This window comes from Larus michahellis, chromosome 10 (genome assembly GCF_964199755.1).
Source record: "Larus michahellis chromosome 10, bLarMic1.1, whole genome shotgun sequence".
Taxonomy (NCBI): Eukaryota; Metazoa; Chordata; class Aves; order Charadriiformes; family Laridae; genus Larus; species Larus michahellis.
The window spans coordinates 20,097,350-20,109,633 of NC_133905.1; the positions used below are offsets into that span (position 1 = coordinate 20,097,350).

Genomic DNA, 12,284 nt, shown 5'->3' on the forward strand with positions numbered 1-12,284 from the left:
ACCTACTCTTCTCTAAAAGATGACATGGAGCGTCTAACAGTTTTTAATTCCGGCTGACTTGTCACATGTATAGTTTAGGGCCAAGGAACAATTCTTATTCCGGCTGGCCTCTGCTCACTGTCCATGAGACTTGGAGCCTAGAGATTTATCAGCCTTTCCACAGCTCCTTGTGAATCCAGGACAGGCAAGGTCTACATTGACCACAAAAGCAACTAATGTGGCTCAGTCAACTGTAATATTAAGCATCATGAGAGATGCCCTCCCCTCCAAAATCCTAGTAAATTTTACACAGACTTCATAGCTTGAACGTCTTTCTGCCAAATGCTCTCACCTGAACTTAGGAGATTCAACAGCCTGTTTAGATGGTTTCTGAACACAACGCAGAAAAGCAAAGGCTGGAACTACCAAGGAACTTAAAGGGGAGAGGGCAGAAATAGGGCTCAGCAACCCGCTGAAATCTTTATGTTACACACGGACATCAAGAAAGCAGGGAACTGGGCAAAGATGCTTACAAGCAGAAAGCAATGGTGCCCTCATCAAGGTCTATCAGACAGCTGACGATGTCTCCTGCTGCCCAGGACTGCAGTAAAGGGAGAGAAAAGGTTAAACATATATCCAGGGTGTTCCCACATCAGAAGAAAGACTGCAATCTAACCAATTCCTTGTGATTCAGGGTTGAAGAAGAAAAAGTTCCTTCTCACAGCAGCTCACATAGCTTTCTCAAATGCTTCTGGAAGCTGCACATAAGGCCCCTGATTGGGATCTTTTTTCCCCTCCAACACTAGGAACATGCACAGGATCAAACATGTATTTATCCCAACACTGCATCATCTGATGATGCTACATGCTCTGATGTGCTACAGAGAACCAGAGCCTTCCAGAGACCAACAGCAGCACTATGCTGGGAATCAGTCTGCTGAGGCTGCTAAACAAAGCACCCACATAAGCACGTCCAGCACCCCTAAACTACCAGCAATTGCTGGCACATAGCCTCCCCAAGAACAGACTGAAGCAGGGAGGACAGCTTGAGGGCATTTTATGGGGCCCAGGAGAATCCAGCGACCAGGAGGAGCCAGCTGCTTTCTTCTCTTTACATTCTCTTCCGGGGAAGACAGCTACTCACTTTGCCATAGTTGGTAGTAGTCACGTTCCACTTGCGCACCCTGTTTCCATCATAAGCATATGAATCTGGCGTATCTCCAACTCCTTCCTGCACCAAAGTATGAAAGAGGAGACTTAGACCAGACCAAGCATAGAGGATCCCTCTCATTGCAAGAGTGGGTTTAAGGGGGAGACCAGCAGACAGGGAGAGCAGCTGAGAGCACGCATGCTCTGCCTGGGAAAAGCCCTCGCTCTTGGAGTGAATCCAATGGCCTGTGATCTTTGGTTCAGAGAAATACACCACTCCCTACTCATTTTTGGGTCAGAAGAAGAGTACTGACATACCACACTTCCAAATTCTGTCAAAGCAGTGCCCCAGCATGCCCGTCACCTCCCCTCTCGCATGTTGCAGACTGGCAAGTTAGTGAAACTCTGCAGACAACATCCCTTCTCAGCATCAAAGAGCTGCCCTGGGCCTGCCTCTCCTGGGCAAAAAAGCCCCTTAGGACCACGGCTGAGGGCCATCCACGGCATGTAGGCCATCCTAGTGCCTACATGCAGCAAGAGGACAGTAATGCACTCAGCGTGCGAGGCTTTCACACAGCGCACCGTTCTGTGAACACTGACCAGAGAGTCTAGTAAAGATTTTTAAAACAGCAGAACAGGTGTGGGAACAAAATGCCAGCAGGGCAGGAGCACAGCATCAATGCGATGCTCCACACTGACTTAAAAAGCAGTGGAGGAACACAGAGCAGCCCTGTGCCACATGCAGCGGTTACACTACCTCCTGATTAAATCTGCAGTTGAGAGTACACCAGCCAATCTGCATGAGTCCCTGGGAGGAGATGAGCACCTCGTAAATCCATTTCCCTGAAAGAAAAGAGATGCCACACAGTAAATCCCTGCCGCCTGGCTCATTGTTAGAGAAGCAGAACCTGACGCTGCTCCCACAGAAGTGTGGCACATAAAGGAGCTTCAGGACATCCCTAGCATTCCTCTCCCACCTCTTCACTCCAGCATCACACAATCCTCCATCCTCCTGACTTGCTGGAAAAGCCAGTGGATGAACTGGGGAAGAAGGGGCTCAAGATCTGGAACATACTCAAGATTTCCTGAGCTCTCTAGTTGTGTAACTCTCCATGCACTCTTCCCAGGGTCTTTTCTCAAAGCATTGATGGTTTATCTCCTTACCTTTATACACGCACGTCGTGGCCCTGATGGACCCAAAATTACTGTGGCCAATCACCTGGACCAACAAACAAAAGGTATTTTAAAGTCAGGCAAAAAGGCAGTTTTGCTCAGCCCTACCCATTCTCTCCTTCCTAGCCCTCAAAACCAAAGCAAGATGGAGAGCTATTCACAAGCACAGTGCCAGGAAGAGATGGGACATCTTCCCCATCCCAGCCGCTGTACTCGGAGCCAACAGCCCCTGAGGAAACCATCCGGGTCCTCCCCACAGCTCATCTGTACTTGATAAACCCCAGTGAAGCATGCAGCATGGCAGCAGTACAAGGGCAATGTGGTGACAGACAGGTTCCCAGTGAATTGTGACAGGTATACAAAAGTGACTATTTTAAAGGAAAGATGTCTGAATCCTGGACAAGTTAGACCAAAACTATAGGTTCAGGGTGTCCAGACTAAAGCCCAGGACCAGCAGGTAATATGCTGCCCAGAAACTGAACCCTGTTAACTCCTGACTCTCTCAATCTCAGGACAGACCATGAAGAAGAGATGAAGGTAGCAACAAGGAATTCACATGCAAGCCAGTCTGATCTGATATGAGACCAGCTACAGAGGTGGTTAACGGGAAAGGGGAGACCAGGGCAGTCTCCTCTGCTAGAGGTAAAAAACGATACATAGATTAAGGAGGGAATGAGCACAGAAGCACGATGTGCACGCTCAGTGAAGGGGCGAAAGGAGCGCAGAAATTACTGAAGCAGCAAAAGATTAAATGCCAGTGGATTCCTTCAACTAATTTTCTGCATGAAGAACATCAGCTAAGAAGCAAGCAGGGAGCTAGTGGGAGCAAAGAAGAAAGGAACAAGTCAATACAGCGGCAGGGCCTGGGCTCAGCTTCAGCCTCTTGCCACCGTTAGAGAAGACCAGGAGGAAGGAAGGAAGAGGCAGTCTGCTGGAGGGAGGGACAGGAAAAGTTGGCTGCCAGCCCTTCCTCTGCTTAGCCAAGCTCTTCAGTGAGCCTCTGGGCCAGGGTAATCTTTTCACTTCCTCGCAGCTCCTCTCAGAGTTTGCTAAGGCTTAAGAGTACTGCAAGACCTCTTCCCAGGAGAGCTCATTTCCTCCAGGATCTTGCAGCTTTCTGGGTAGACTTCATTTACAACACACTACAAAGCCAGTGACAGGGATCTGTTATGAAGAACAAACCAAGAAGCCCAAGTGCTTTTAGTCCCACAAGACCATTTTCTGCTGCACCCAGCATCACACTCACCCCAAGTAAGTCATCATCAACCAGCAGGAGCCCCTCAAAACCGCTTGTGTGGTCCAACACCACAGTAGAGGGACCAAGCCGGCCCTCTGCTACCTGATCTGAAACAAGAGTTGCAGAAAACCTGTTAGGGAAAGTTGTGCAGGATTTAACAGTACACCTGATGAGTGTCTCCAGCTAGACTACAACAGCACCACAATCCTGCTACAGCAGAGGAAGACCAAAACAGTGTTACCCATGTTAGACCATGAGAACTTCAGAAAAGGAGACACCAGTGAAATTTAAAAGGAAGTTTTCACAGCAACACACAAGGTCTTAGCTATGCAGTATTCAGGTCATAGAATCATTTATGCTGGATAAGACCTTTAAGATCATCAAGTCTAACCATTAACCTAGCACTGCCAAGTCCACCACTAAACCACGTCTCTCAGGACCGCACCTACACGCCTTTTAAATACCTCCAGGAATGACAACTCAAGCATTTCCCTGAGCAGCCTGTTCCAATGCTTGACAAACTTTTGACTGAAGAAATTTTTCCTAATATCCAATCTAAACACCCCTCCCCTGGGGCAACCTGACACCATTTCCTCTTGTCCTATTGCGTGTTACTTGAGAGAAAAGACGGACCCCATCCCTCTACAACCTCCTTTCAGGGAGTTGTAAAGAGCGGTAAGATCTCCCCTCAGCCTCCTTTTCTCCAGGCTGAACAACCTCAGTTCCCTCAGCCGCCCCTCACAGGGCTTGTGCTTGGGACCCTTCACCAGCTTCGTTGCCCTTCTCTGGACTCGCTCCAGAATCTCAATGTCTTTTTTGTAGTGAGGGGCCCAAACCTGAACACAGTATTCAAGGTGTGTCCTCAGCAGTGTTGAGTACAGGGGGATGATCACTTCCCTAGTCCTGATGGCTACGTTACAGGTCATATGTTAAGATTTCCACATCGCCTGAAAATTTTACTTTGGCAAAATTCAAAGACCAAACTAAACTCTGAGCCAAACGTTTGGCCAACATATCACACTTTGATTGCAGCCAGCAAGAAAAATTCTTCTTTTTAGGAAATGAGCCAGGTTGTATCCTGCCACCTCCTGACTCATTCAGGGAAACGGATGCCAGCAGGAATACAGGCAACAGCCTGAGGCCCAAAGTGAATACCTACAGTGGAGACCAGTATGTAAAAATTGTCAACAAGCCCCTGCATTTCCCACCAAGCATAGCACTGCATACTGCTGGTCACAGCAGTGGCTCTGCATATCACTGTCAGTGAAGCATCTCCAACATTTGCCCCAAAACTGCTTTTCCAGGCATTTTCACCCGGAAATACACCTCCTCCATCTGCGAGGAGACCTACTCCAGGGCTGGCTGATGAGCCCCTCACAGGCAGGATTTAAAGGAACAATAAATTAAGAGCACAGGAGGGCAGAACAACACTCACTCAGGAACTGCCTTTCATGATACAACTTGTCCTCCCAATTAGGTAGAACAAGCAAAAGCACAAACTGGACAGCCACTCAGTGTCTCCTACCTCGACTGTCTTCGGAGCCATCCTCCTCTGCTAGCAACCGGTCAAGGTGCTCCTGCAGGTTCTGGAACGTCAGGTGCTTTCTAGGGAATAAACATGCACAGGAGCTCTTCAGAAAACTCTATCTCCAAGTTTTAAAGAGCTGCAGCCTAGACACATGTGTCTGCACAGTCCTGCACTGTGAGACATGAACTGGGAAGCTCTGCCAATCTGTGTTTCTTGTAATGAATCTGAAGAACTTCCTGCCCAGCGTGTTGGGTCAATGAATGAACAAAGCACCAAATATAGTGTGAAAAAGCAAAGTAGTTAACAAAGGGTCTTAAAAGTCTTCAGTCTGTTTGGAAGTATTTTGTGGCAGGAAGAAAACTGTACTGCAGTACAGTGGCAGCAAGAAACCAGCTGTACTACCAATAACTGTGGACCACAACTTTGCTGCAGTCAGCATCACACAAACATGGCGTAAGTCAGGATTTGTTTTTTTTACCCCAAGTATTTCATAATACAAAAGAAGGGAGAAGACGATACCAGCATCTGTAGCAGTTCAGACAAAGGTCAGGCTAGCCCACCGTTCTCTCTCTGACAACAGCCAAAAATGTTTTGTTTTCATACTAAGGAGAAGTCTCTCACACACTCCCTCTGGCCCACTATTTTAGAGAACTTTCTCATGCTGCCCTCCCCTAGTTCTCTCTTTTCAAGGCTGGTTTACTTAGCTGTTCCTTGTACAAGAGCCATTCCAGACATCTGACTTGCTCTTACCCTTCCTTGAAACCTCTGCAGCTCTAAAATACCCTCTTGGAGTTGGTGAGGCCAGAACCACGTTACTCAAGATGACAGTAAACCACAAATTTATTTAGTGGCATAATGATTTTCCTTATCCTACATCCTTTCCTAACAATTACTAACGTCCTACACTCTTTTTCTGACTTACTAAAGACTTAGTATTCCCACCCCAATCTCATCCTTACACAGTAAAAATCAGCTCAGGGCCCATCATTTTACGTGCAACGTTGAGGCTGTTCCCCTTTCAATACATCACTATGCATTTCCCTGCGCTGAGCTTCACAGACCATTTCACTACCCGGTCGTTGTCTCACAACCACCTTACATTTACTTTGTCCTAACTAGCTTTGTAACAGCAGCAAACTTTCCCACCTCATGCTCTCTCCCTTTCCAAGTCTCCCACAGATACATGGAACACAGGTCATGTTGCAGGTCTTTGAGGGACCCTAGCAAGACCTCCTTTTACCATAAGAATCGCTAGCTGCACCTATTCCTGCTTCCCATTTCCAAAGTCATCTGTGGAACAACTTCCCACTTCTCCAGGACTTGGGGTTTCCCTAAGAGTGTGGTGAGAGATCTTTGAAAGCCTGATGGATGTGAAGATGCACAGAAGTGGAATCAAAGAATCACTTTTGGTTGGCGTGAGAGAAGGTGGTTTCAGCAAAGCAGTTTAATCAAGAGCTAGCATGGAGGAAGAGTTCTGGAAGGAGGTTAGAAGAGCATGAGACAGCCAGAGAGATGTCCGCAGTGAGCTCCTCTATGAGGAATTTAGGCCTCTGAAGACAAGATGTCATACCATAAAAGCTGCTCTCATATGGAAAATGTTATTTTCAAGGCCTGTTTAACTGCTGCTGGGCTTTCTACCAAATAGTCAAGTCCAGGGAAAAGGGTGGAAGAGAGAAAAAAAAGAAAGAGAGAGCAGTCCAACAAACTATCAGTTCTGTGCTTTCGCGTCATTAATCACCAGGCAAAGAAATTAGAAATACTGAAATCCAAAATGCTCGGGCAGACGGAATATTCCAATGCACGGTGGCAAAGTAACATGACCCACTTTACCTCCCCCAGCCATAACCCTTGCTCACCAAGAGTGGAGAGGGCCAAGAGCTATTTTTAGCAGCTCTGAGCTCACATTTGAGCTGGCAGTACTAAGTATAGCCCGTGGAATGTGACCCGAGCCACTCTGCAGCACCGCCAACCAGCAGGAGCTACACGCCTGCCTTGCTCTGCCACACTCATACCTGCCCTGAACCTGTCTGACTCGCCTCTGGCAAAAGAGCTAAATGCAAGGGTAATTTTTCTCATCCACAGCTACAAGTTTCTGGGCTACAAGGTGAAGGAGAACTGAAAATTAATAGAAGACGACAGGCACGAAGCAGGAATGTTGTGTTCCTTTTCCTTTGGTGACTCCTAATAATAAAAGTACGAACAGTTCCACAGTGTAAGAAAAGTATGGTATTCCATACATCAGTAATAGCTTTGCCTTTAGTTTACAGGGCACTGACGACCTATTTTTCATTCCCGTACCTAAAACCTGTGCATTTTACAGTTCCTTACACATAAAGGGGGAACAAGAACAATAAGGTAAATGCCTAATTGCCTATTTATTTCAGAAATATTGCCCAGTGACTTTGTACATGAGGTTTTTCATGCAAAAAATTCTGAAGAATCCTTCCTAGCAAGCCCTGCAATTTGAAAAATCCATTAAAGGACAAGACCTAAGAGTCTTTTCTGTAACATGGTGCTGCTGTGCTTTTAACAAAGATCAGTGTGTGGCACTAAAAGATCTTTCCTTTCACCGCAGTGCTGTACATCTGGGGACTGATACATCATCGCTTGCCATCTAGCGAATGAGAAGTACAATACCTGTAAGCAGCTGCCGGCTGGTTCCCATCAGCATTGGTAAAGACGCGATGCAGATAATCATTCAGCAGCCTGCTGTTTACAATCCCTTGTTAAAAAAACAGACAGGAAATAAGCTTAAAGGGGATAAACTCAAACATTAATTTCATGTACAAGCAAGAAATCGGTAACTGTGGAAAAATGATGTTCAAGTTTGCAGATCAGCACAGTGGAAAACACGGTTTCAAGAAGTCATTCATCATCTTACTGTCTTCACTAGCAGCCCTAGAGTCAAGCATTACAGGATGCATCTCTGCAACAAGGGCTGTTTCCAATGTGAGCTGCTCTACAATAGCAAATGGCAAGCTATAATTGGTCCCCACAGGTGGGACTATATCCTCAGGAATCCTGCTGTATCTGGAAGTACCAGATAAAGTAACTTCAAAAACTGGAGGTGGGAATCCAATCTCATTTCCAAAAAAGTAAAAATAGAAATCTTATCACTATTGCAATTTCTGATGTCCTGTTCATACCTGGGCCATTTTAAGTACCTATATCTCTTAACCACACTAGAGAAGATACTGAGATAGAAAGGCTTGCAGATGCAGTTCATCTCGTCTAACCCACAGCCCTCTTTAATGATGTATGCTTCACTTTAGCTTTCACTGTGGAAAACAATCCCTAGTGTCCCGTTGATGCAGCATGCTTTATTTCTGGGTGCAACAGTGCCCTCAAATGCCAGACTTGTGGTCTCATAAGCACACTTCTGCTGGTTAGGGTTAGGGATAGGCTGAGTCCAAGAGAAAACAGATTGCCTAGCAGGTACCAAAATTTCCCAGAAAAGGATTAATCTGAGAACTTGAAAACGATTAACCTGAGAACTTGACAAGCTGTTCATCCTGGAAGGGGAATTCCCTGAATCAGATGGGATGAAGGCAGGCAATAGGACATTCTCCAGCCTCACAGAGCAGGGCTGTGTGGCAAAGAATGGGCACTGTGACATGAGCTCCTGGAGCCCTTAGTACTACAGGAACATCCCTCCCAAAACCTCATCTCAGTTCAGGGATTTACACAGTTTCAGCCCCACCACACCTCACATCAGCAAGGTGACTGCAACTGGAAGGCAGCTGATCTCAAGTGCGGCAAGGGGAACTCTCCCGATCCACAGTGGTCCTGCTTTTTTACAGGGCACATACAGGCCCATACCTGTGACCTTGGACTTCTCTGGCTCGGTGCTCAGCCTGTAATTCTTCCTTGAGAAAGCAGTCCCAGCACCTCTTGACGTCATTCTTCACAGGAACCACTTCCAGAGTGGACATAAGACAGACAGATGCCTAGAACAAAACCTGCTGGGGAGAATGCTGCCTTTAGACTTCTCCCTTTCTTGGAGGTTGATGTACCTGGATTGAACAACAGAGAGAAGCCAAAAAAATAGCCAGAGTCTTTGCACTAACACCAAAGCCAACTAAACTGCCAACCCTGCCACCTGTCCAACAGCTCAAAATCTTCCCAAAGAAGCCAAGGCATTAAGCCACACTCCACACACAGACCCCACTCCAACCAAAGGCACAGGCAGAAACAAGTCAGAACCACAGGCAACCTTTGCACTGAGTTTGAGCCAGAAGCACTGAGCTAGTACAGGGCCGTGGCTACGACCACTCCCAAACGCCACTGAAACTGGCAACTACATCGCACTTCTACTCATGTCCTGATGAGACACTTCTGCTTTTCTCTTCCACACTGTATTCTTTGACAGGAATATGCACTTGTTTAATCTGTTTATCAGGTTATTAGATTATTCTGCTATCCAAAACTGAGAGAGAAGGAGAAGGAATGTGACAAATGCAGATGAACTGGACTACAAAAGAATATCATTGACTACAAAGAGATAGACCCAGCTGTTGGTTTTATGGAGACAACAGCAGATGCAAGTAGAAGTATACAGAAGGGTTTACAGGTTAAAACCTACCATGAGACTAAAGATTCATGACCCTTCCTGTTATCACTAGAATGCAAACGATCCTATCAGAGCTGATCTGATGTGTGCCAGGAGAAAAAGAATAAATTCAAGTTGCTAGTTCCATCCAGCTTGAAAATGTTACATTACACCTCTCTCCTGTTTCTGATTGCCCCGATAGCTGACCATCACTGGAAGTTTCTCTCGCTTACTAGACAGCCGTCTGACAAACCGCTTTGTGACACACAGAGCAACAGGAAGATGCAACAGGAGCAAAGGCTGTGGGAATTAAATGCCTGCCGTCAGTTTCATACAGAGCAGAAACTAAGGTGAACCCAAGAAAAATTCGTGAACTTGCCACGTGATGCAAGTGCCATGGCAACTCCACTGGCAGAAGATCACCTGAGCTTCAGCTCCCGAGTCAGTAGACTGGGGAAAGGATTTCCTAAAGCCTGATTTCCTCAGGGCCACACCAGCATCCAGTAGTGGAGCAGCAGTGCCCAGCATCCCTTCTGCAGCACTGCTAAGCAAAACCACAGAAACAAAGCAAAAACCAGCCTGGATCAATGGCCCTGAACGATCTGCATCAGAGACTCAAAATAAGAAATAAAACAATTAAACTATAAACAGAAAGACACCATTTACTACCAAAGCAAAGCAGACAGCACAATGTGTACTATCCTAAAAGTACTTTAAATGTGAGACATGATTTCACCTCTATCAGGACAAGTTAAAAACACCCAAGAGTGGTGGGGAATGCCCCTAGCTCTTCCCAACAGCGGTCAGCCCGGTACGTGCACTGCCGAAACAGCTTGAATGTCCAGGCAGAAAGTGCAGCACAGCCACACCGGCACCCTACGTATGAGATGCACTGTTGGCATTGCTGCAGAGCCAATTTTTTTTTTTTTTTTCAGTGGGAGCAGATGCTGCTTTCAACAGGTCAGAGAAAGGGCAGAGCAGGGGGACATATATGCGCCATTCACAAAACCAGCCCCAGCAGCTCTGGCAAAGACACCCAGCTCTGAACCTGGCCACGGGTTAATCTCCATTCTCTGGGCAATGGCAAGCAGCTTCCAGCAGAAGGGCAGAATAAACAACACGGGGCAAGCCAGATCTTAAATGGAGCCGTCTAGAGGCAGCCGAGGAGGCCAAGAAGCAGGCCCAGCAAACGCAGCTGGGTCCGGCAGACGCCGACTGAGTCCTCTGGCTCTTGCCAGGACAGCGGGGATGAAGCCGGCAGGGAGGCAGTTGCAGCAGAGGCCCCCGCACCCCTCGGGAGGCTGCTCTGCCTTCCTTGCCATGGCACCCCCAACATCAAAAATACTGGGCAGCATTGCCCAAATCCAGGAACTGACCCTAAAACCAGGCACATCCCACAGCACCCTCAAAGCTGGCAGCATGCCCAGCAGCACCCCCAAACCGAGACACCCCCTGAACCAGGCAGCACTCCCTGAACAGACACCCCCCAAACCCGACGGCTCCCCCCATGCCCACAAACAGCCCCAAATCCGGTGGCACCCTCAATACCCACAAATCCCCCCAAACTCAGCGGCACCCTCCATGCCCAAAACACCCCCAAACCCGGGGCCACCCCTACAACTGCCCACAACCCCCAAAGCCGGGAAAGCCCGACAGCCGCGGAAGCACCCCCCAATCGGGCGCCTCCCCCCTCACAAAACCGGACGACACTCCCCGAGATCGGCCGCACGCCTGAGACGCCCCAGCCCGGCCCAGCTCCCAGCCCCGCGGCGGCAGGGGCAGCTCCCAGGCTGGGCTCCGCGGGGGTCCCGCACTGCCGGGGCTGGGCAACGGGGGAGCCCGGGGCGGCCCAGGCCCAGCGTCCGCCGCACTCACCACCAGCCCGGCCGCACCGCCACCGCCGCGCTACGGCGAGCCGAGAGGGCCATGCCGGGCGGGCGGGCGCGGCACGCGTTGCCGGGAGACGGGCGGCGGCGCCGTGCGGGCCGCGCCGCCAAACCCGCTTCGCGCTCACGCCGTGCTGGGCCAGGCTGCCCTCCCGGCGGCAGGAGCAGAGACCCCCGGTCCCGGGGGTGGGTGCGAGCTTCCCTCGGGGAAACTGAGCAGCCTCCGAGGCCAGCGAGGCCCCAAGCGCAGGGCCGTGGCGCTGGGCAGCCGGCCAAGGCCAGCTCGCCAGGAGGGAGGTCTGGAGAAGGTGCTGCCGTGGGACGGCCCTCAGGCTGCCTGGCTACCAGTGCTGGGGCTGGTGGTCGCCGGTGCTGGGGAGCCGTAGGAGGACCCCGATGGCAGCTGGCTGGTGGCGCCAGGGCTGTTGGTCTTGGGTACGGGAAAGCCGTGGGACAGGCCCAGCCCCGACAGAGACCCCCTGCAGAGCCCCAGGGTGCAGCGTTGGCAACTTACCCCTCTCCGTCTGCCTGCTCCCTGCCTCCTGGACAAAGGCAAACACTGGCATCGCAGCGGCTGTGCGTCACACGTACTGCTGCATCTGCCCTGCTGTCCTCCCATGATGGTGAACTGATGGAGAAAGGAAAATTGATGAGCCCCCGCTACCCGGCATGAGGCAGATGCAGGGCGTCCCTGCTCTTCCCCCCCTGCCAGTTTTCCAACTCCTGCCTGAAGCTGTAGCCCGGACTCATGGCACAGCGGAGGACCAGGACTGCTGGCTGGGG

The 12,284-nt window shown here is 49.4% G+C and overlaps 1 protein-coding gene across 4 annotated transcripts in view; it reads right to left on the reverse strand.

Annotated features, from left to right (window-relative positions):
• The window catches only part of RNF123 (ring finger protein 123), a 54,028-nt gene extending 42,403 nt beyond the window's left edge, over positions 1 to 11,625 (reverse strand). For 2 of the 4 annotated variants that reach the window (XM_074602287.1, XM_074602285.1), the window contains exons 1-9: positions 11,491 to 11,625; positions 8,886 to 9,079; positions 7,704 to 7,788; positions 5,064 to 5,143; positions 3,548 to 3,645; positions 2,293 to 2,347; positions 1,886 to 1,971; positions 1,124 to 1,210; positions 513 to 580 (exon numbers count right to left, since the gene is read on the reverse strand). In XM_074602287.1, the coding sequence (XP_074458388.1) occupies positions 513 to 580; positions 1,124 to 1,210; positions 1,886 to 1,971; positions 2,293 to 2,347; positions 3,548 to 3,645; positions 5,064 to 5,143; positions 7,704 to 7,788; positions 8,886 to 8,967 (641 nt within the window). In that variant the 5' untranslated portion in view covers positions 8,968 to 9,079; positions 11,491 to 11,625. Of the gene's footprint in view, positions 1 to 512; positions 581 to 1,123; positions 1,211 to 1,885; positions 1,972 to 2,292; positions 2,348 to 3,547; positions 3,646 to 5,063; positions 5,144 to 7,703; positions 7,789 to 8,885; positions 9,605 to 11,490 lie in introns of those variants that run through there. The other 2 variants (XM_074602286.1, XM_074602284.1) reach the window with 2 other exon arrangements.
• Between the last annotated feature and the right edge of the window lie 659 nt (positions 11,626 to 12,284).